A 25,115-nucleotide genomic window follows, 5' to 3' on the forward strand; every position below is an offset into this window, starting at 1 on the left:
CTATAATTAGTAACGTTAGGAGATATCTAATTTTATATTCCTAAAAAGTTTACGTATTGATTGACTGACTCTTTGCGAGACTGAACGATAGGTTGTGTATAAAACAGCACGGCGCTGCCAGTAACAGTGACACAACGTGTAGCAAAGAAGTTTATACTGTTGACGAAGCAGTCGCGTTGTCGTCATCTGTTCCCTTCTGCTCGACTAAGTCTCCCCTAAAATATTTTAGCTTCTTTGAGAATTTTGCAGTCATGAAACGATGAACACTGTGATTTATATCGCTGACACTTAATCAAGAAAAAAAACTGCGGAAGCTTAGCTGATCACTCCGTCACAGAAATGGCCGGCTGAGCCGCCCGGCCCGGCCTCGGGTGCCAGTGTGCCCGATATTTACATCATGTCAATTTTAATGTATCTCTTCCCGAGAATTTGGCTAGACATGTCTTTACGGTCACATATTTTTAAAAGTGCCAATGTTCATGTGAGGTTTTATAACGCCAAACTGAAGATTTTGCGGCGAGAATACTACCTTCAGTGTTTATGCTAACATGACCCTCAGCCTGTTCCACTTCCAGCTGTTGAATGATAGGAAAGATGTGTGTTTAAACGGTGGACAATTTTCAACTTGATCTCTACTACGTTTATCTACAAGCGTCATGGTGTAATTCAAATTTTTATATACAGATTTTGAACGAGGCAATTTGTGTTGAGAAGTAATAATAAGGTTGGATGGCAACTCCAGACATATTTATATTTTGTTAGCTTGCGGTTGTGTGTACGGTGTAGTGCACTGGTGTGTTTGACTGTGGTCACGGTGGGCTTGTCACTGACGCGACGGTCAACAAGAGTTCCGCTTTTGTTCTCGTTTAAGTTAAGGTTCCGACTGTTAAATTTGCAGGCCTGTAAATTCTGAACAGCTTTGTCATATCTTCTGTGACGATGACATTCTCAGTTGCACTGCTTTCACTCATGAAATTATCACTATCTCCATAGTCAATGCACGAAGTCACCATCACCCATTCTATTACTGACGTCACAGCTACTTACGCCAAAACGGGGCGAGCTCGGCAATTTCCGGAAAATGTCGCCATGATGGAAATCGAAAAGTGCAACTTTTCCCGTGTTTTCGTCGAAATAACATAATACAACCGTCTAAAAACCGCTCAAATAAGCTTCAGTTTGTGTGTAAATGTTTGTTTTATTAATACCAATTTCATTGACAACCAGAACTATAGTATATGCCCCAAGTCAAACGAAAAAGTCTCAAAATGTGGCAGGACTCACCCTTTAACCACAATTGGCTTCGACCTTTAGCGTCCGCATGTGGATAGCCTTCGTCTACAAAGCTATTGTTCCCGCCACCGAATAGCAACAATGGCCGACAAGCTGTACAAAGTTTTCACGAATAGTGCGAAACAGTAGGCCCAACGGAGGATACACACGACGTGATAAGTACACAAGGCATCCCATCAACCGATGTCCTGAAGTGCCTCAACAATCAAGACATCATCGGAATTAACCTGCCTATCGGCCAACGCGGACTGCCCCGCTGGGCATAGATTAGCTGTAATGATTGTAGCCCTGGTGGGGTTTGACCGTGCGGATTGCGCTATGCCCAACCTGGTTCTGAGTCATATGTACACACGTCCATTGGCCGTATAGGCGCAGAGCGGAATAGAACACAGGTTAATGTGCTCCTGAATTTAAAAAAAAATCTTTTTTGATCTGTCGTCTTTAGAATTTGTATCTTATTTTAACACGCCTAGACAGCAAGGCACACTAGAGCAAAAGGGGATTATCTCCCCATCGGGAGACAATCTTCCCATTGGGAGAAAACTTGATGACCTCATGATCAGGAGAACTTCTCTCGATACTGAGACTTTTTTGATAGAGTAGTTTATGATTTAATAGATATTTGCGCATTTAGAAAAGTGTACAGGTATGTTATTATCAAATTTGAGGGTGGGTTTACCATTGTTCACCATTGCTTTCTTTGAAGTCCTGTTATGTTGAAAAAAATCAACCTAGATGCAAATAAGTCGATTGAACAATACACTGACAAAATGTAAAGATCACATGATTTGTGTTATCTTAGCGAAATTTAAAATTCTTATCCCGCGTATTCATGAAATCTCTACATTATCAGATGATATGATAACAGTCACAGTATAACGACAACATTAGAACGGAAGTAGTTGTTTGTTTCAGGACAGTACTTTCTTTCTAACGAAAATTAAACTTTAAGATAATTAAAAACATATCATGTAGTTATTGTAAATCAATGAATTGAAAATGAAGTGGAGACAGATTTTTGCAGTCACGTGATGGTGAGGACGTCGGATCGAAGTGCGATGATGACAAGACCAAAACCTTCATGGATAAAAGTATAAGATCAATGATGGTTGATTGTAAGCTCCTGACTTGAGGTGATACTTTAGTACCTAGTGGGTCCATAGCTGTGGTGTTTTCAGACGGGATTCCTGCCTTTTACGGGCTGGTTTTGACTTTTACGATTTTAACCCCACCACCATAGCTACTTTAGCACCCATTGCTTCATTTGGCGATGAGTAGTGAAAACTCGGCCGACAGTACGGCAACAACTTTGAGACGACGCACTTCAGCACAAATACTTTCAGTGTACACAGTTTAGCATACAGTTATAGCACGCATCTAAGCCAGCTAAAAATGTTAGCCCTTTGGCCGTCTGTTGGCTTCTTTTGTGTTTGCTGTTGTTGTGGTCGACACCTTATTGTCAAGCGTCACAACAGTCAACTCAAACGAACCAATCGTAAAACACGCAGTGGGTAAATATCCGCAGTTCGCAAATATCCCGACTTCTCCATATTCTTTTATTGTTTATTTGTTTGTTTGTTTGTTTGTTTGTTTACATGTGTTTTTAAATGTCTATCAAATCATGTAAGTCTAATCCTTTGTAGATTACACCGTGTTTGGAAAGTAAACCACCACAATTTTGGTGAAATCGTACACGTATAGCGGCACTAGTAGCTGAGGTAAACACGATATCAATACTTTGAGGTCAGGTCATGATCCCTGAAAGAAATCACAGTCCAATTCACCAATGATGCCGTTAACGTTCTCTGATCTCTGCTATTGTGTGTGTGATATAAGGCTTTGCATTGTACTCGCTCTCGTTCAGCCCTTTGCTTCACAAAGAACAGCAAAAATGGCGAAAACAATGGGAAGAGACGTAACTCAGAGGACTGGGTCAATTTTGTGCATTTTGCTACTGATTTTTGATGAAGATACAGCTATATGTAAATCAAAATCAAAAATATAGCAACAACTGTCGTGGGCACAACGTTCCGTGAGAACTCTGTGTTAAAAAACATACTATGCCGAGGACAGACCTCAGTATTTTATCAGTTCGAGATAAAACAACGTTTCCTGAGTTGATGCATAACTATCAGACCGGAGAAGCTGTACCAAGAGACATAATGATTTCAATGCAGTCAGTGTTAACGATGGTTGGAGATAACATTCGTCGGTGACGGCAGTTTGACCCTAGTTGACCGATGACACAAACGTTCGCTCTAAATTTACCGCGCTCCAAGGATGGGTCATTGTGTCCCGTGATTGCCGGGTAATACCTCTAAGCACAATTCCTCTATCTAGAGTTACTTGAACGTGTAATATAGTCATTGTTACTTTACACTTAAGGAGGTATACAGTCACCTGTTCCAATTTTGCCACAGTTACCATGGAAAGAGAAAATCTCACCAATCACAGATTTTAAGTGGGTGGCCGCTTTTTAAAAACAGCGCCCTCATATGGGCATTTTGAATACCAAGGAACGCCCCTTTGACCATATAAGGGCATATTTAGATTACAGGTGACTGTATACCTTTAACTTGAATTAATTCATGTAAACTTATAACACTCTTCTTAGACATCGTACAATTATCATCGGACAGAAAGAAGTCCATTGTTGTAGTGTACCTTGATATTCAGTACCAACATAGTCACATTAATTATTGCTGACTGGTTGATGCGTAGTCAAGTTGCTCTGAAAGCAATAAATCATTTATTACTATAGTAAATAGAAAGACCGATATTTCATCTCAATATAATAATATTGTCTCGAATAAAGCGACCAATCATAGAAAAGGTAAAGCAAAAAAACAGAGAAAAAAAAGATTTATGAACATTAAAGGCAAGGTTTTGCGTAAATTTATCTCTGTTTTACTTAAAATGGATCACGTTAGATAGTTTTGCCACCTTTTTATTATTTATTAAACATACCACCTTTATAAATATGCGTCTGTAATTAAGTTTGGAAGTCATTTTTTGTGTACGTTTGAGTTGTGCGCCCGTTCGTGTTTTTCCGGATTTCGCGCCTTAGCAACAAAGCATGACGTCATTCGTAGAATACAAAAGCACCTGTTGCGCGTCTTCTGCACGTACGTTATCGTCTGCTGCTTTCTGCTATCATTGTCAAGATGGTGAAGAGATGTGTCGTGGGTGGCTGCAGTAATAGCAGTCTTGAAGGGCGATACAGCTTCCATACCTTTCCCACTAATCGGTTACTTCGACTTAAATGGGACAAGTTCGTGAAACTCACAAGAAAAGACTGGAAAACCGGCAATACTGGTAACGTCATATGTGGTGCCCATTTTCGGGTACCAGATGACTTTGACGGACATGCACAATGGAAAGCCGGGTATAAATCCCGGTTAGATTTAAAACCCGGCGTTGTGCCGTCTATAAAGTCGATCTCGCAGGCTACATGCAGTGATTGTGATCTTCCACCAGTCAAAAAAAGGAAACAACCACAGCCATTACCACCGCGATCAGCATTGCCTAATACCACTAGCACCACTGCCACTGGATCAATTTCTTCTAGGCCAGCCGTGAGAAAATTGTTTGTATCAAGGGTAAGTATATTTTTACAGAATGATCTAGTTCGATGGGAATGAAACTCAAACAACTGATTTATAAATGCATATACTTATGACGAATGTCAAAAACGTTGTATTTTTCCGAGTGAATTTCGAGCGACCTTTTCTTCGCATGCGATGGTGACGGTAGTGACGTAAAGACTAAAAGGTGTCCCGACGCTACCAAATCGAAATCGGACGACACTATTTGTGAAGGCTGTTAGTATTGTATATAGTAAAAATACATGATCAGCTATATATTAAGTTTGTCCAAAAGGAAAAAAATGCGTAGTGACATATGTACATTAAATTTTACGCACGGGGGTGAATAACTTTCCAGGGCGACTTGTGTATCAACTGCATATTCAACCGAATTAGCATCTTACGCGTAACGATGCCATGGTTGCACATGCATCTTGGCGTCGAACTTGTACGGAAAACTGACAAAATATAGATGGTTGGCGAGTTATTTTTGAAATAATGTACAGCCCCATTTAAACGTATGACCATATCCTCATCAATGATTATTTTCTCAAAGTGATAGTTTGTCAATCGTGTACATTGTGATTTTTTTCTCTTCGCGAGTGCCGACTCGACGCTTTCGATTTCGTCTGGTGCGGCCACACCTCAACTCTTGTTTGTTGATAGTGCATTTTGTATGTCTGTGTAACAACAACAATGCCAGAAAATGGCGAGGAATCTGATCCATAAATGATTCGCTCCAAAAACATACTTCATCTGTTACAGTTTGCAGTAAATGCGGCGATAAATATTGTCAGCGGGTAGTTTACCGTCGAGCGCTAGCGATGACCCCGGCCATCTAACCACGTGATATGCTAATATTGAACTTTGTACTCGTTTTCTGGAACATGGAGGAAGCATTTACGTTTGTGAGCTAAATTTGTCCATTCGTATTTGCCAAGGGCCGTTTTACGGGCCCGATTGTCTATTGATAATCTACCTTTCAAAATGCCTACCAAGCTACGACACTTGCCTCGCCCTGTATTACGAGAAGCATGCAGAAGTAGACGAACATCTCACGGCGTTCTCACACATGTGTCACAACCGTGGCACGCTAGAAATTGCACTTGCATTTTCTGCCTTCATATCCCGGGAGTCGGGAGGTAGCTAGGATTTCCGAAATTCCGTAGCTATGTCGGAAATACTTACAGGATGGATCCAAACTTGAAATTCCAGAACAAAAAAGGTCAGTTGTGGAATATCAGTCGTGGTTGGACTATGTAATACATCGAGTCACAGGCACGGCTGTAGTTGACTCAGTGTCTCTGCTACCTCCGGGCCTCCATGGTGTAATATAAACTTCTACTACTGGTAATAGCGCAGTCGACTACGGCGGTGCCTGTGCTTCGACTCCGAGGTGGCAAGGCAGTGACAATCGGTGTGTCCCCTATGTGCTTGTCCCTGTTAATCGTTGCATTTTGCAGATTTTGTCAGTGCGTAGTATACATAAGCCTTGTGAACGATGCTGTGTGTTCTGTCCAATTGCATGGTCCAATCCATCATGCACCTATCAGTGTTTCCCCCAGGCGAGGGAGTGCGGTGCAAAACAGGAATTTGACCACTCAACATATCCCAAGACTGGGGAATTTGATCGCCATGCTGTGCCTGGGATAGGGACAATTTGACAATGCTGGAAAATGGTCTTTTCTTTTTTACTTTCTATTTTGTGACATTTGAAGATTATTTGCCCAAATTTTCCCCTCACTGTGTGTGGGGTAATTTGACAGGTATTTGTTGACCATGGTTGGGGACTTTGACATGCCAAAAATTAAAAATGTGAAATTCCCCTTTTCAGCCCGCATTCCCCTCCTGGTGGAAACAACTGATAGGTGCATCACAATATTGAGGTGGGTGGACTGCAGCACATTAATTGAAGGAAATTATGCAATTGTACACAAATGCACCAACCGAAATAGCTCATACACACCGTTTAAGTTGACCGTGTTATATAATACTAGTAAGTATTATGAAGGAAAGGTAGGTGTGGTATGACCACCTTTGCATAGTTGTTATGTACACAATGGCAGCCTTACAGATACTCATTTTTAAAGTTTTTTTTGCGTTTATAAAGTACTGTAGTACAGTGTACTAGTAATCAAATGGGTGCATGGGGCCAAAAGCAACTCTTGGGAGCAATTTATTTCATGAAAGCAATGTTTAGAATAACCTGTTGTTGAATTTTTCCTTTGTAGATGCTGAAAGATAATGAAGATGAACAATCTGCTGCAGCACCACCACTAGCTGGGCCGAATGTACTGGATGAGGATACATTGGACGAGATGGTACCTTTGTTACCTGAAAAGTTTTCCATACCGGTCCACCCAATATCACCTTTACCAGTCAGAAAACGTGCATGTACCCTGTTAGCTGAACCAGATGCTGTAACCAATGAACCAACATCAACCATGCCATATGTAAAAGAGAAAGTGACTGGGACGACAGGAACTCAAATAAGAACGAGAAATAAAAGACGGAGCAAAGGTGGGTAGAAATAGTGACAGCTGTATGTTGTGATACATATATATGACTTGATATTTGATGGTTTTGTTTTACTTTTAATTTTCAAATTTCCATGTATGCATATGTGCACATTTGTGTTCTACTTCCTTTTGCATGCTAAAATTCCAAGTACATTTTACTATGCCCTGTGTATATGTAACATTTATCTTCCTAGACTTGAAGGTCCCTGGACAAGTGCATTCTCTGCACAGAGGATGCTCTCATCAACATACCTTTCCAGTCCTTCACTTTCCAAGTTTACAATTGAATTCTGGTCTGGACTATACATTTTTTGTTAAAACAGTAAAAATGTTTATTGTACTTATGTTACGTTGATAGTGTAAGATACAAGCTAGCTATTTATTACCATGGTGTACATTATGTTGACACTGTGTCTGTGAGGTAAACCTGTGTATTGTGCCCTGTCAAAAGTTTCAAACACTTGAGTATAAATGTGTTCTGTTTCACAGTATGTTATTTTACCTATAATTCATCTTAATTTGTATCATCAAAGATAGTCATTTGAATAATTTCTTTGGTTCCACATAATAACAACAATGTGAAGCACATATAAAACTATATATATTTATTTGGGAAAATTATGAGTAACAAAGCATGTTTCTTCTTTAGGGATTACAGTTAAACCACAAGTCTGTCATGTTGGTATCCAGTGTAACATCAGTGATGCTGTTGAGCAGGGTAGCAGTGTGCAGTCACATACATGTGCTGAAATTGTTAGTGTGTGTGGTGACCGAGAAGAGGGAGAAGGGGATTATGATGATGATGATGGTGGTGATGATGATGATGATGATGATGATGATGATGATTATGACAACAATAGCGATGAAAGTGATGGTGATGAGGTTGACTGGCAAAGTTACAGTGATGATGAATTTGTACCTACAAAACCAAGGTGATTTTTGCAGCTTCATATTTTTGGATACTATCCATGATTTCTTTTTAGTCTGTAGCATTTTAATTCTGTATATCATCAATGTTCATTTCACAAAAATTGCAAAATACTGGCATATCATCCAGTTATATGTAGTTGAACAGAATACAGTAGTTAATATAAGTAACAAAACTACTGTTCAAAGAGATTGCTCCAATATCAGTAGAAGTATTTTGATTTTGTAACTACAAGTTGTTTTCTGAAATATATTAAAATCCATTCTGCAAAAGATGTGAGCGTCTCCATTTAATTGACGGTATTTTTGGTTATGGTGTCATTTTCGGTTCCTAAAAGATCCCTTGTGGTAGAGTCAATATTGTTGTTAGTATCACCCTAATATTGACTTGCATTGACAATGTCTGGTGGTCTTGTTTGCTGCCAACTAAATCAGTGTATCAAATATTTGTGAATCTTCTAGTGTGACAGAGCTATGAAGATACAGCTAGTGTAGGTGAATTCAACTAGCAGACACCAATGAGAAACTTGACTTAGCGATATTACTATCTGGGTCACAATACGCATATATTGGAATCGTTATTGTGAAAAAAAAATGTTCAAACCAGATAGTATTTTTGTCATAATAAATTTTACTACTCAGCAGTAAAACATTCTCCATCAGTGGTGATCAACCACCACCACCTGGCAATGTGACACCTCCATACAAGGACGATACTTTTTTAGTATTCAAAGAACAGTTACTTGAACTCTTTGCACAATGTGCCAAGTGCAGTGGACCAACCAATGGTGACATCAGAAAGAGGGTCGGTAGCTTGATTCATGTTCATCAAAAGTGCCATAAATGTGGACATGTTCGCAGTTGGACAAGTCAGCCATATTTGGGGAAGATGCCAGCTGGGAATCTTTTATTGTCTGGTGCAATACTGTTTTCTGGATGCATGGTTACACAATGTTTAAGACTCTTTGATTTCATGAATATGTCATGCATTGGAAAGAGTACGTTTTTTCGCCACCAGAAATATTATCTTCAACCAACCATAATCAAAGTATGGAACGATGAACAGGCAACTATGATCAACCAACTCAGCAACATGGATGGTGGTTTGATTTTAGCAGGTGATGGTCGATCTGACAGCCCTGGTCATTGCGCAAAATATGGCTCCTACAGTGTGATTGAACAAAGACTAAACAAAGTGCTGGATATACAGCTTGTACAGGTTAGTATTTTTTTCTTAGATCTTAGTTTTTGTCAATAATACTGTAATGACTGGTTTTTACATATCACTCAAGGGTTCCAGGTCAATGAGCTGTAAATGTAAATAATCAATGTGTAGGCACTTAGAATGCTAGATGTATTACAACAATAGTTATGCTGATTTCCCCTTTATTGTGCAGGTTTTTGCCAATTGTATTCTGTGTCTGAGATGATACATAATTGATAAATTGTTATTCTTGAATGCCTAAATTCAAATAAAATTTCATCACAATGTTTTTGTCACTAAATTTTTGTCATTGGTGGCGTTTCAGAGTAATGAAGTACCAAATAGTGCATGGTGCGAGCATGAAGGGTTGAAACGGACAATTGCCTTTCTTATTGAGTCCGGCCTGGAAGTTTCAACAATCATCAGTGACAGGCACCGTCAAAATGCGAAGTGGATCAGGGATGAACTGCCTGATACAAAACATTATTATGATGTGTGGCATGTAGCTAAAGGTAAGAATTGCCATTTTTGTAGTTGACATTAGGCTTTGTCAAATGAAATCTATTCATATTTGGAGCCAAAGGACTGTTCTATTATTGTTAGAGAGAGATTACCACTCATAGAAATAAGTTAATAGTGAACAGTCCGGGTACTGATCAGAGGATAGTTGGGAAGAGCCAATGGCGTACCGTATATGTAATGAGGTTAAGGCAAGAACCAATCACGTACTGTATATGTAACAAGGGTCAAAGGTTATGTTGGTTCACTTTGAAATGTTGCGCTCAGATCGCAATCTGACCTGACAGATCGAGTGTGACTATTCTATACCCGGAAGTGGCTCAGCCCGAGTCGATTCACGACGTTCTACCGTTTTAAAACACCGATGATTAAAACACCGCCTTGACCATGTTCAACAAAGAGTTATTGGACGTTTTTCGTTCTCTTTTCAAGCTTTTGGTTAATTTCTCGGTGATTGATCCGGCGCACGTTTTTCTGAGCGAAGGGTCAATTGTACCGGGAAATGCATGGTGATCGAAAAACTCGTGCTCCATCGTGCTCCGATGACCGACTAAAACAGTTGACCCATCTTTGCAAAGCTTGAAACATTCGCCATACAAGGTTAAAGTGAAATTTGACCAAAAATAGGGGACATTTGGCAACAAATAACTTACTGTAAATTTACAAGGGTCAAATCCTGATTTCAAGGAGCAGTACCTGGCCAGGAAATCATCCAACAAAGTTGTTTTCGATGTAATATACACTTGAGTCGGTCACCATCTTGACCGTACTGAACATTGTGCGCAACGTCCACATCTAAAAATTACCCATTGCTAAAAGAAAGGGTGAAATCAATTCAAAATAATTCCGAACTTGTTGCAATGTACGAGCCCAGGTTTGCACAGTTAATTATTCATGAAGTTGCGACAGCAGGTTCGCTGATTGGTTAATCATAGTATCCTCTATATGGATATTACCCTGACTGATGAAGCAAAATATTTTTGATGTTCTGCAGAATATCATAAATAAACCATTTCATACTCATTTCTAGTGATGAGGTCCAATTGTTTCATAGAAAACAATTGATATGAAACAAACTTTATTGGTGTATTGTAGAGTAGTTCATGTCTTCATATGTATATTTTTTATCTTTTACAGGCATTGGTAAAAAAATTGATTCACTTGGTAGCCAAAAAGATTGCTCAGACATCAAAGCATGGAAACAGTCCATTGTCAACCACCTTTACTGGTCTGCTGTTTCTACTCCAGATGACAGGGGAGATCTGATCGTGGCCAAATGGTGTTCCTTGGTAGGACATGTGCAGAATGTCCATACAAATCACCCTGACCCGCTCTTTCCAGATTGTGCCCATGGACCTCTAGAAGGAGAAAACAGAAACAAGTTATGGATTCAACCAAGTAAGTATCTTTATTATACACCTACTGCCGTAACCTATGGGAGTTTGACCGTCCAATATCTTTCCGTATTTTGTATAGTACGCGGAGTCCTGAATACGGGAGACGCACGACGCGCCTGTTTGGGGTTTGTAGCAATTTTATTTCAACAATCGCCCACATTCCAATCATATAGGGCGTGCCGCATCCCTCAAAATTTACCATAGAATTAGTTTACACGGACGATTAATGGAGGGAGGTGTATAATAATAGGGTTATACACAAAATACGGCCCTGTATGGACTCGGGCTCAGTGAGTGACGTATTGGACTCGCCTTCGTTCGGTTTGTCCAATACGTCACTCACTGAGCCCTCGTCCATACAGGGCCGTATTTTGTGAATAACCCTATAATATACAATGCCATAGGTATAATTCTAATAAACAGGCACTTCAAGGTAATAATTATCATGAAATTATTATAAATTATAAATACATGTATATGCATATGCCTGTATCTGAAATACTCTTGATAAGTCTCAATAGTCTTAAGCTATTTATTTGAATTACAACTATTTTCATGAAATCACCGGTGTTGTTAGCTCATATTTGGTTTTATATATAAATACCAAAAAGAGCTTATATGATGAGTCAGTGGCGTCTGTATGTCTGTATATTTGTGGGTATGTATGTGCGGATGTATGTCCATCACACACAAAGGCTCCAATACCGCCAAAGCTACCATCTCAGTATTTGGTGTACAGGTAGATGTAGGGGTTGAGATGTGAATTTGTTCAAATGAACACGTCTGTGTCAAAAATGTGCAAATGAGGTAAGAAAAAGGGAAATCCTGCAAATGTGCAGGAGTGGTGGCAGTGAACTGAATCAGCCCACACATCTGAATAAGAGGATTTTGACCTTTAACCTATTTGTATGCAGGGTAACTATTATGTTTGGGAGTGGTAGCAGTAACTGAAACAGCTAATTGGTCATTTCGTGTCATTGATTATGAACTGTGACATGTTAACAGATCTGCTGAAACCATGGATGTCTTTTTTTGTACATCCATGGTTGAAAGATTCTCTGCTATGCATGTTGCTAAAGTTGACCTTCAGTACCTAAAGTTTCAGACCTTATTTACTTTTGTCATTCTTAATTTTCTGGTTTAAATATTTCTTCTTGTTTTTCTGGTTGTACTGTGCAGAAATTGTCATAAACAACAACATACAATTTTCCTGCACTGAACAGATAGAAATAACACATATTGTTGATCTTTGGTATGTACCAATTCTGATCAAATTTGAGCGACACCGTATAATTGCGGTGTTTTTTTTCATCAGTTTTGTCATATAAGTTGGAATAATAATGTTCACCATGAACTGCTTTTCCGGTAAATGTAAGAGTTTGTTGGGGAGGGTCAAAAACATTGGATCTTTGATAAAAAATTATTTAATTTTGGAAATTGATGAGATTGAACCTAAATATAGTTGACAAAGAACAGTAACCAGTCCTTGACACTATGTCTTGGTAACTGTTACAATTATATATGAATATGAAGTTTTAGCTCACAGTTGGTATACAAAGCAATGTTAACATATCACTATAACCTAAATGGGACATGAACCCCCCCCCCCACACACACACACACACACCTATGGCAACAACACCTAGCTAAATCATACATGTATATCTCATATTGCTTTCAGATAGTAGAGCTGCAGTCAAGTTAGAAAGTCTGTTGACATCAAAAGCCCTGCTGAAAGATATTAGCAAGCTCTCTCCAGATCATCAGACATCTACTCTTGAGGCTTTTCATAGCCTGCTGTTGCACTTTGCACCAAAGCATACATCCTTTTCCAACTTAGGCATGCAGAGCAGGTACGTTTGATGGAGGTATATTGAGACCATACAGCGAAACATATATTTATCCAGTCAAACATGATTAACTGGAATTGTAAATGTCTGATGACTATTGAATTATGGGTTGAAATGCTACTTTAGGAAAAACTGTAAATGTGAATAAGCTTTGATTTAACACTTTCAACCCCAGTTCCCTGTGTAGAGATCCAACTTTACCATAGAAAACTGGATTTGGAACAAACCATGGTGGTGAGAGGGTCAAAGGGAGAAGCTGTGTGTTTTTGTTGTTTTTGATTTTTTTGTTGATTTTAGTAGATTTGTGTAACAGCCAGTTATTATGCTGATGTGATACACAGAACAATGCATTTGATATACATATAAATAATTTAATGGTTGCAACCAAAAATATGAAAGTAAAACCAGAAAAGTATGCATCAAACATGCTAAAACAAGTACAGGTCATCACATTATTTTGTGAGAACAATAATATAAACATTCTGCCACTTAGAAAGATATCAGAATGCACAGCTTGTGCCTTAATCCTTTTGGAACATAAGTCAACACAATAGTGACCAATAGGCACTCCAAACCTAGCCATATCACACATTACATCACATTACTAGACAATGTGAAAAAAATATGAAAGTCACTCAGCTTTAATTTTGTTCTGTTTTGCTTGGAATACATGATTGCATATTTTTTAATTGAGGTGATGCCGAATTCTGTGTGAGTTTTAATTTTTGTTTAAAATTACATTTTAAATAATCTTCTTGAACAGACAGATCCTTGCTGGGCTTCATTATAATGAGAACAATGATAGACCCCACGCGGTGAATGAAGAAGGCCAGTTTCAGTATACTATTGTGTTTCCAAAGTACAAAAAAGGAGGATATATTGTACGTGCAGTGAAAACGAAAGCCACATACAGTAAGAAAACTTTTAAATCCTGTTTCCAGCTCACATCCTGAATACACAAATATGCATGCATTCATGTATGTATATGAATAGTAGAATGCATTTTTGTAAGATATAACATATATCAGGCATTTATTTGCCTCTACATGCAGTGCATTCACCAGTACATGTCAAATATTCTAGCAATACAAGTATTGCATTTACTATTACATGCATTGTATTCTAATTTTACATGGATTGCATTTATATTAATATTACATGCACTATGAAATGCATTTACCAGTACAAACAATACATTTGTCACAGTATGCAAGGCATTCACCAGTATATGTCATGCATGTACCAGCAGGATGGAATATTAAATGCACTGCTTGTACATGTACAGGTAATAGCCTTGCATGTTGTGACAGTTGTGTTACATCATGGTAAATATACTACATATATTATCATATACACTGCATGTATTGGTAAATCTACTGCGCGTAATGACAACTGTATTGTAAGCAAGTACAGCTTAATGCATCCCATAAGGTAACAAATGTACTGCATTACAGTTTAGATTAGTGTATTGCATGTATTGTTAAATGCATGTACTGTATATACAGTAAATGTGATATTCAATCGGATTAAAATCCGGTGTAGATTGATGGCGTCTATCTTTTGCTTTATTTGTTCTGTATCCTTCAGTTTCCGCGGTCTACTTCTATCTGAACATATGCATTTCAGATTCTCGTATTTTCAAAGTAAACTACTCAACCAATGACAGCACTCCAAATACAGTTTCAGCATAGTATGCTTGATGTGATTTTTATAAATACATGTATATACTTAACACATAGAAATCATATTTGTAAGTATACTCACCATAACATTCAGGATCTTGATATAATTATTGCTTCCACTACTGGTAAATTTTTATAAGTCCATTACAGGTAGTCTCACTTTCTTATACCACTACATTTTTTCACAGTGTATGTTGAGAAACTGATGAAAACGCTGTTTGATGACTATGGAGCATCTCCCAGAAATATGAAGAGGTTGAGCGAACAGATGAGAGAAAACATTCCTGGCCCCCTCTCAGCTTCAATGGTGCATCCAGACAAGGAAGACGCAATTAACTTATTTATGAGCCGCTTCAACACACAAGTTTAGACAGATTTTTAAAAAAAGGAATGGGGAGGGGTGGATACTATTGTTATGTAGGTCATTTTTCCCCACACTCATCATGACCCGAGTTTAATAAGTCTAGAACATTCTCAAGGTCACTGCCCTTAACGACCTTACAACCCTGAATTCAATTAGTCATGTTTGGAATGTTCTGGAAATTTAATGAGTTGTGTAAGAGAGATAATTTTAGAACAGTAATTAGCATGTCAATAAAACTTCTAGATTGTTCTTATATGCTCTCATATAACCACATGAGTATAAATACTGGGACAGCAGGCTTGGAGAAACTCGGGATCATGTCTCTTGTGTGTTACTACTTCATGACTTTTCAAGACCTTCATTGCCACGCTGGATTTATACTGCGGACTTTGTGCAACTTCAAGCCTGCAATTATTTTTTTTTTCGTACTAAATTTCATTTTATACGGAAACTGCTGAGTTCACCTTTTGTTCGTTTTTCTGTCACCTAACAAGATTTGGGACTTGTCCGGGACGAGCCCCCAATTTTGTTACTAAGTCGGGGATAGAATACAAACTGTCAAAGTGTACATGCTACTTATCTCAGTTGGGACAGCAAAGCTCCAGTCTCAGAGTTGTAACAGTCAGTCCGATGAATGAACAGTCTCCAATAAGTTTCTGTAATCTGCTTTATATTGTGCATGATCTGAAGTACCTGAATGTTCACCATTGATAAAGTTGTCATTATCATCAAATTTTAATATTTAGCAATGTTCATTGATACAATTTGCATAATGAATACAGAATACTAACCTCCCTCGCATCTTACATTTGATGATTTGCTTGTTTGTTGGAATTTGATATTTACAGAATAAGTCAAAGTACTGCGATATCATTTGTTGTTGCTGAACAAATGGCATTATGCAAGTTAGAAGATATCATTTTTAACATGTGTTCAGTGAAATAGTCATGAGGCAAATGGTCCAGGAAACTAGTGATTCTATTTCAGTCTATATACATTTAAGGATATATGAGCAGTAAAGATGAAAGTATTGTCTTTTTTCTAAATTGTCGATTTTTGGATTCTTTTTGCAAGTATTATCAAAATGTTTAATAAAATGTGGGTGTCAACATTGCACTCATTTGTGAGATAAAAGACCATGAATATTAACATTTATGAGGAAAAAACGTCAAGTCAGCAGTTTTTCACAAATTCATTTTCTATAGGCAAAATTTCAATGCAATTTATCTCAAAATTAAGGGCGGTGACCATAGAATTTTATTTGATCACTTATTTATTTCTTTTAACTGAGCTTTATTTGAATTTTCATGAAAATGATAGTAGAAGCGGCTTTTCCAGCAATTCTTACAGTACCGCCGACATTTTAGTTCTACTAGCTTCCTCACATAGTCACAGGTGCCTGGGTTGCCGGTGTACATGCATAGAGAGACCCCTCTCTCTCTATGCATGTACACCGGCAACCCAGGCACCTGTGCACATAGTGACACCATGGCAACGACAATGAGAACGAGGCATGCTCGGCAATTTTCTTGAAATGCTGAGTGGTTCAAAGTGAGAAAGTGAATACTTTTTTGCTTTTTTCTCAAAATACGCCATTATGTGCATGAAAAAAATGTTTCACAGAGGTCCCATTATATGCAAATATGTTTTTCTCTATAACCACACCAGCAAGAGCGTCACTGCTATGTTTACCACAATAGAGACAAAATAGTATCAAAATGTGGCGAGATCTACCCTTTGATGCAATCCTATAGAAAGGGACAAATTCCAGGCACACAAGTATGCAATGTACGCTTGTACATCATAATACCTTTGTAAAATACAGGTGAAGTTGTATTTTGTACTGTATGCTGACTTGTTTGACAGTAAGGCATTGAAATAAATGACTTCTTTTTTTCCAGCAAGATAATAAAAATAATCAGTCACAGAGTAATTATTTCACTATTTATATTTTTATTTAGAATTTAGACAATAGGTTCCAATAATTTTTATAACACAAGTACCCTGAACCAATTTCACGACCTCTGCATGACCTTACAGCCTGGTTACCGATACTTTGACTGTATCTGTTTAAATGAAGGTTCAAGAAACCCTAAAACGGTTGTTTGTATAAAGTTGCAGATGTAACTCAAAACATAAACTGATTCTACTGTCATTGTAGCAAGGGAATAGTCTACAATATTTAGCAAATTTTCCAGCTTCTACAAATCTATCCCATGGCTTGTCCTGTAAATAGTGATGGCTCAATCCACAGGGAAAAAGCCTTAGATTGGGCAAAATGAGTGTCTCTCAGTTTGAAGTCAATCATAATGAAAACACTTAGTTGCTCTTCAAATGACAAAAAACTAAAAGGTATTAGTAAAAGCAGAATATCATTATTATATCTTTGCCAGTACAGTGACACTCGAGTGAGATAATAGCACAATCAAACGATGTATTTGCTTTGATTTCTACAAAAAATGGTGTATTTTTGACATTTGCATGCAGCAAGATTACAGTATCTATCTTTATTCCAACCTATGCAGGAAGTGAATGCACCCATGCACATTACTGTTCGGCGAAAATCTTAAGATTGACAAAATAACCCTTGAACCCAAAAGGTCACATTATGTTGATCAAAGAAACATTTCTCCCATTATTCACATTTTTCTTGATGTTTAGTTTATTCAAAATTGTTTGATTTTTTATGAAATTAAATGACGAGAGGATTTTTAAGATATTGTAATTTCAAAGCAAGTCCAAGTGATTCAAATATTTTTCATTTACATCTTATTGACCAAATTTGGTGAAATGGGTCATGTGACAAGTCATGTGGGTGAAAGAATGGGTCAGGTGGAAGTGACGAAGATTTTAGAGGAAATCGGCTCCAGAACAATAGAAACCATGCCTGGGAAACATGATTCAAACACAGCCTTTACATAAACGCTCAGTCCAGTATGCATGCCCATTCAAAATCATTTCCCAATAAACATTTGTGCAAACCCGTATGTTCTGGCGCTGGCCTTTAAACCCTGAGAAATTTATATACTGATTGAAAAAAATGTTTTATTGGTACTCAATTATTATTCATAACACTATAGATATAATTATTCTGGTCAAATGATGGGCCCTTCTCTCCTACCAAGGTAAGTTATGTCAATTGATGGTCCACTACTTTTAAAAAATGTAGGTAAAGTCATGAAAATGTTCTCCACATGGTGCAACATCGAATCCAGTCTGGGTGTATCACCGCATCTGGCAGGAACAAAAACCTCTATAGGTTCCATCTGGTGATGGAAAACTCTCTCTAATTTTAGAGACCACACAAGCTGGAAGGGCAACGCGTACATGCCGACCTAGCCACCCCCAACACCACCTTACAAACTGTCTGTAGGCTATGTACCGGTGTTTCCTATGGGGAAAAATAAAAACAGAAAAAAATAGATTTTACTGTATGTATGACACGTAATAAAAACTATGGGTTTCATAAGTTTTTTAGCTCTGCTGTCAGTGAGACTGAGATTATCAAATAGGTAGATTGTCAGTTGATGTCTGTCGACAATTGTCTTCTATAAAAGCACTGGTCTGATTGCTTTCAATATTGGTGTGCAACTCACTTTTAGTGACATCAGTTTATTCAAATCATGGTGAAATTTGTATTTTTGGGCAATTTTTTCCAATTTTAGTCAAAAATCATTTTCTCTGAAACTGCCCGCCAGATTACTTTGAAATTTAATATGCAGGTTCCTAGGGATAGTATTAGTAAGATATAAAACAAATTGCACTGATATGTGTAAGATTATATTTTGGGGACATTTCTGCCATTTTGATATTTAACAAATGAACAATCTTCTTTTTAGAAACTACTTGTCCAATTGCCTTAAAATTTTGTATGTAGGTTCGTTGAAATGACCCAAGTCAAGTTCACTCAAATCATGGTGAAATATTTCATTTTGGGAGGTCAATTTTTCCCATTTTTGGTCAAAAACCATTTCTTCTGGAACTGCTGAATACTTTACAAGTTGCTATGTAGGTTTCTAGGGACAACCTGAGTGGATTCTGCAGAAATTGAGATGAACTTTTCTTAGTTGAAATTTTTGGCCAAATTACTCAGGATTCAGTTGGCAGGTTCCTAGGTATTACTTCAGTTTCTCCAAATTGTGGTTATACTTGCATATTCATGGAAGAGTTAAAACAAGAGCTCATCATTATGCATTTCCAGGCATAGGGTTCAGTTTTCCTAAAATCAGCATAAGCAGATATGTCAGTGTTACGAAGTTTATTGACACACAAAACCTGATTTTTAATTTCTAAGCAATACGTAATAGCAGAGCTCTGTCGGCCACTAGGCGGCTTTTTAAAATTCAGCTAGTTGAATAAGCAAATTTATAAAAAAAATATAAATTTACACATACTTACTCATTTTGCTCATAGTTCTTCAGTTTACCATAAAGCTGTCTATACTGGTAGTAGGCAGTTTCAAGTACCCATCTATCAAGGCATACAGTTGCAAACCCAGGATGGAGAGTTATACAGGAGCAAATTGTTTCTGTTTCTGTTCTGTACTCCAAAACTTTCTCCCATACCCTTTCGTTTTCTTGGCAGCAGTGATTGGTTGCAACCTTGGCTGTTACACTGCAACATGAACATCTACACCTGAAATATAATATACCCAGGATTCATATGAAAATATTGAACACGTAAACAACAGATAATATATCATGATGAAACAATTTACATCATCAAATACTTGAATTTCTATGTTGACAATGGTTTATAGTACACTTATAATATAGGAGCCTTACAGGTATCCAACATAACGTTCATCAGTATGGTTATGTACATGTTCATGTGGCCCTAACCAAAAATAATATCATTCAAGTAAACAATCAAACATTTTTGAACCAACGTTAAAGGTAGCAGTGTATCTTGCTGCAGTTCCGTGGCCCACACTTTGCTCGACGAGTTGTGGTGTGTGGTCGGAAAGCCCACCTTTCCGACCACACACCAACTGGTCGAGGAAAGTGTGGGCCACGGAACTGCAGCAAGACCCAAGCCTGGCTATTGCTGTAGTACCACAGCGAGAGACAACATACGGAAACTAATGAAATGCGGCAACTCATTGTGATCGTGAAATACTTTACCCTGTTTACGGACAACAGTAAATATTGTTTATCATGAAGCCGATCTCGATACGAAGTATCGCTATCTTATAATTCATGTAATAAGTTTACATTTACCAGTTTGTGTTTCCCATCCGCTGTGCCAGATCACGATCGTCGTCATCAATTCGAGGCTCCTCCCCGTCCTCACGATCCAGCAAATTTTGTCCTTGCACACTGTCAGATGTGGGCTCGAACCTGTATGGCTGTAAACCCCTGGTCTCTTGTGAAAACTGATCGTTGTCTTCTTCACTGACAAACGATACCTGATCATCATCATAATCATCATCGTCGCCACTACCGCCATCACTTTCAAACAGTACCGCCGGCGCCGACATTTCCGTTCTACTAGCTACGTCACATAGTGACACCATGGCAACGATAATGAAAACGAGGCGTGCTCGGCTATTTCCGGAAATGCCGAGTGGTTCAAAGTGAGAAAGTGAATACTTTTCGCTTTTTTTCTCAAAATACGCCATTACGTGCGTACAAAAATGTTTCACAGAGGTCCCATTATATGTAAATATGTTTGTTTTCTCTATAACCACACCAGCAAGAGCGTCACTGGCATGTTTACCACAATAGAGACAAAATAGTATCAAAATGTGGCGAGATCTACCCTTTAAACACACATATTCGCTCTTTTATTTATCTATCTATTATTAATTCTCTTATTTATTAATTCACGTTTTGCATTTACAGGGCACCGAATGGTTCTCGTAAGCCAAAAATCAATGTTTAAAAACGCATGATCTATAATTACATCTGTTGTTTCAAAAAACAAAATTTATTAAATTCATTTTTGTACCCTATCCCAGCGTACGTTTCCTCCACAATTGCTTTCCGGTAACGACGAGAATGTCATTTCTTTTTTTTCAGTGCAGGGTTGTTCTGAAGATGGACGGTAAAGTTTCTGTGAATCTACCATTTTTCATTGTGGGTATCCTGTATTCTACTAGTGTGCAAGCAGTCGACCTTTTCTTTGCGGCGGAGCCAACTAATCACACACAGATTTTCCCTTATGGAAGCAGTTACTCGGTAACTGTCACTCTCCATTGTGCTGTTCAAAACTTGCAGACAGGACAGAGTGTTGCATGGTACAAGAACGGTATACTAATCAGCAACGATGGTATCGTGTACTCAAACTTCGTTGACAACAATCGGTATACAGTAGACATGTCTGTTCAGGCATTGTATACATCATTCGACCTGAAAATCATGACATCTGCGGCCACTGCTGACATTGACTCTGGCTTCTACCAGTGTGTGGTGATGACAACTCCTCCCCTGGAATCCCGTACAGCTCGTCTTGATGTCTTTGTAACCCCAGAGTCTGGATATTTAAGATGTACGATCGGTTTTGATCCCGACGATTATGTTTTCGACGTCATTGCAGGAACTCAAATCGAACTAGAGTGTCGATCAGATCCTACCGGTGTACCTGTCATGACAACCGACTTTAACAGGGAAGGAAATACGAAAGAAACATTTGGTGCTTTCACAGGCATTGACGACATCGAAGGCTAGCGTGTCCTCTCGTTCTCATGGACACCAACAAAGGAACAAAACAATGCAACATTCATTTGTACCGGATTTCATCCTGGTTACAACACAAATAGAACATGTCAGTTAGGTCCGTTCAACGTACAGTATAAACCAATCGTCCAGATTTCACCATCATTATACACAGTAACCATAGAAACGCAGGTGGTAACTTTTACGTGTATCACCAGTGCAAATCCTCCAGCGACACGCTACGTATGGTCAAATACAGCAGGGGAGAAGTTTAGTCAGCAGAATGACAACGTTTTCTTTAGTGCTGACGGAAAGAGGATTCTAATGAGAAACTTTGAGAGCCAGGATAATGGTGTGTATAATGTTACTTGTTATGCTGAGAATGGCATCGGACGGGCACTGCTGCAAGTCCCTTGCATGTCAACATCCAATCAATGACTTCTATCACAACAACATGTACACCGACTGAAGGTGAGATTCCTGGCTACCAGCGAACCCCTTTCCTGGTCTCTTGGAATACTTTATCAACTGAAGATGGACTGGATATGCGCTCGGTCAGCACAGCCATGTCATCGGACAAAATATTGAGTTGTCCTTGTGAAGACAGTACAGGCACAACCATTACTGTACTTAGTGCAATGGTCACAATATTGACTTTAGTTATAATCTTTGGTACCACTGTTATCGCCTATTGTTTTATCGGCGTTCGCAGAAAAGGTCAAATTCCATTTACCCAGTATTTAGTACATAAAGAGTGCATGCAAGGTCATAGCACAGACGCTAAAATGAGCCATGTTCATCAAACACTGGACGCCACATCCGTGACACATATCGACGAGGATCCCGTGGACTCTGACCAGTATGACGAAATAAGTCCTGATAGTCATGACAGTCATATAACAGAAGATTATCAAAGTTTGGATCCAACACCAATAATAGATGATTATACATCACTGAACGACGTAAAAGTTATCGAGGAAGGAGTTTGATAATTATGATTGGGAATATCAAACGAATTGCACCACAGTCTTCGCCTGTACAATTTTTCGAAGTTTTATGAAAAGCATTTCTATAATACTAACTTTTAATCGAAAGAATGAAAGGCTATGTTACACAAAAAGTCGTATAAAATACATGCTTGGAGAGATTCCGCAATGTGATAGCCATAGTGGCTTTGATATTATGTGGTTTCTCTGATTGGTTTCTTGAAGGTAAGATATTTTTGAGAAAATTCATTGTACAAAGTAATGTTTTTCTAGATCTATGCGATTTGTCTTATTATGATTTAATACCGTTCTGACAATATTTTGTAGCTCGTCGTTTTGTCATTTCAAGATAACCTTTGTATCTGTTGTGAATATTAAAGCGCAGTGGTCGTCGCGCTGCGCATCCTCCAGAGGGGGTCCCCCTCTGTTGTAAACAAATCCAAGAACGCCGCACATGTTACGGGTTGATTGTAATGTTTGCGATATTGCCGCTTGTTAAAATGGCGGCTGATCTGTCACAAGCATACCAACTAACCAAATGTAACACGCAATAAAAGGTCAATTAATATAATCTAAGTTAAATATCTGCTGAATATTGAACAATAATTGCACGCTGGATTGAGATCACATTTGCTCATGATTTTCTTGAATCAGTTGAATGGGGCTCGGCTACTGTTATCGCTCGAGCCATAGAGCTAGACGTACGCATGACCCGCATGTATATACGCCAACAGACAGACTATCAACGACCGGGCTCTAGTTTTCGATATCGCTAGCAAGGACGAGAGCTTTCATTTCAAGAGGCCCGACAGGAGTACAAAGACAACAACCCAAATTACAGAAATCTACAGCTCGCAGAGCAATGCCCGCTGCAGCAACAAGCATCTCTGCATCTGTTCCGTTCCGTGGTCTGTATGAACGTCCGTGTCAAACCGGGTTAAGGCGCGCTACACTCGGCTGTGGAGAATCCAACTCACTACAAAGTTTACCCCGTTTGGGGGTGCAAACGAGAATTCCGAGTACAGGTATCAAGTCAAGCGAAGGATCTTTCATAGGTCTTCTTGTTAAGTGGGGGTTATCTCACTTGAAAGAGGATTCAGACCTACCTGGCAATCAGGAGGTACAACAACGAAGTTTGCCCAGCACCGGTAGGCCTGCACCAGCTAGCGGTTGGATCACTGTCATGACCGTGCACAGGACCGGATGCGCTATTTTGCGGGTTGCGGGCTGCGGGCTGCGGGTTGCGGGCTGCGGGCTGCGGGTTGCGGGCATGAAAAAATGTGTGATTTTTGGTATCATTTTCGCTAGTAGATAGAATAAATGCTAAAATAGTATCTAGATGTATTTGTTTATGGAATAAAAGCCGTGAACTTCTTGAATAATGCCGTTATTTTAGCTTACATCTGGTAAAGCACCACCAACGTCAGAATAGTCCATTTCCCATCCAACATTCGCCGTTGCACAGCGCACTGCCGATCGAAGCTTTCGAAATGATATGACTGAACACGGATGAGTAATAATATTAACACAAGACAGATTTCACAACAACTCGCTATATTAACTTTTATGTAATGATTAGGACGGATAGTTTAAAAGTAAGTTTCGGATCGTTGACAGCACAGATGAACTGGGAGATGAACTTCGGTTCGTTGAAACTCGACACGCCTAATAATTTGTTACTTTTTCATAGAATGCCATGCCCTTCTCACACTTCAGATTAGTTCAACCGCCGATAAAAGCACAATTTTCAGAATCGTTTTCAATGCCGTTTAAAATTATTTTATTGTGGTGAACACGATAATAGTCCTAGGTAACTTTTCATGTCACGCTGGATCAAATGCATATGGAGCGACTATCATGCTGCAGGTGCAAGTCATAGAATATGTTCATGATATTAGGAGATACACAATTATTGAGAGCTGCAGAACACAAACTCATCCAAAAATATTCCTATTAGATCGATTCCTGAAAATAAGTCAACGCACCGACGCGTGTTTTTTCCCGCTGAAATTCTCGCGTAAAATGTTAGCGGAATGTCGTTCTCTGTGGTCGTGACCTCGGTTGAACCGAAACGGCAAAGTAAGCTAAGTCCATTGTCGTACGTCTTTTTCTTTTTAAAGATTTCATGAAAAAT

The 25,115-nt window shown here is 38.7% G+C and overlaps 2 protein-coding genes across 5 annotated transcripts; one reads left to right on the forward strand and one right to left on the reverse strand.

Moving 5' to 3' along the window:
- Nucleotides 1–4,299: 4,299 nt before the first annotated feature.
- LOC139141843 (uncharacterized) lies at nucleotides 4,300–16,062 on the forward strand. Of its 4 annotated transcripts, none has more exons than XM_070711532.1 (9): nucleotides 4,305–4,892; nucleotides 7,109–7,397; nucleotides 8,046–8,328; nucleotides 8,966–9,542; nucleotides 9,853–10,039; nucleotides 11,184–11,444; nucleotides 13,125–13,296; nucleotides 14,057–14,205; nucleotides 15,164–16,062. In XM_070711532.1, the coding sequence occupies exons 1-9, from the start codon at nucleotides 4,458–4,460 to the stop codon at nucleotides 15,343–15,345; spliced, it is 2,535 nt and encodes an 844-aa protein (XP_070567633.1). In that variant the 5' UTR covers nucleotides 4,305–4,457; the 3' UTR covers nucleotides 15,346–16,062. The 4 variants fall into 4 exon arrangements, with proteins under 4 accessions (XP_070567636.1, XP_070567633.1, XP_070567634.1 ...); XM_070711533.1 differs by having other exon boundaries at nucleotides 4,306–4,892; nucleotides 8,969–9,542; XM_070711536.1 differs by lacking the exon at nucleotides 4,305–4,892 and adding an exon at nucleotides 4,926–6,102.
- A 922-nt stretch (nucleotides 16,063–16,984) lies between these two features.
- Nucleotides 16,985–21,100, reverse strand: LOC139141844 (uncharacterized). The gene is made up of 3 exons (XM_070711537.1): nucleotides 20,559–21,100; nucleotides 19,738–19,974; nucleotides 16,985–18,730 (listed from the first exon to the last, which is right to left on the reverse strand). The coding sequence occupies exons 1-3, from the start codon at nucleotides 20,957–20,959 to the stop codon at nucleotides 18,565–18,567; spliced, it is 804 nt and encodes a 267-aa protein (XP_070567638.1). The 5' UTR covers nucleotides 20,960–21,100; the 3' UTR covers nucleotides 16,985–18,564.
- Nucleotides 21,101–25,115: the final 4,015 nt, after the last annotated feature.

This window comes from Ptychodera flava, chromosome 10 (assembly GCF_041260155.1).
Source record: "Ptychodera flava strain L36383 chromosome 10, AS_Pfla_20210202, whole genome shotgun sequence".
In the NCBI taxonomy this organism is placed as follows: domain Eukaryota; kingdom Metazoa; phylum Hemichordata; class Enteropneusta; family Ptychoderidae; genus Ptychodera; species Ptychodera flava.

Excerpts from the sequence above, each read along its gene's own strand:
- LOC139141843 (XM_070711532.1), top strand. The coding sequence starts at position 4,458 with ATGGTGAAGAGATGTGTCGTGGGTGGCTGCAGTAATAGCAGTCTTGAA. Across the intron at positions 4,893-7,108 it reads GAAAATTGTTTGTATCAAGG|ATGCTGAAAGATAATGAAGA; the intron begins GTAAGTATATTT and ends TTTCCTTTGTAG. Across the intron at positions 9,543-9,852 it reads TGGATATACAGCTTGTACAG|AGTAATGAAGTACCAAATAG; the intron begins GTTAGTATTTTT and ends GTGGCGTTTCAG.
- LOC139141844 (XM_070711537.1), bottom strand. The coding sequence starts at position 20,959 with ATGGCGTATTTTGAGAAAAAAAGCGAAAAGTATTCACTTTCTCACTTT. Across the intron at positions 19,975-20,558 it reads CGGATGGGAAACACAAACTG|GTGTAGATGTTCATGTTGCA; the intron begins GTAAATGTAAAC and ends ATTATATTTCAG. Across the intron at positions 18,731-19,737 it reads AAGAACTATGAGCAAAATGA|GAAACACCGGTACATAGCCT; the intron begins GTAAGTATGTGT and ends TTTTCCCCATAG.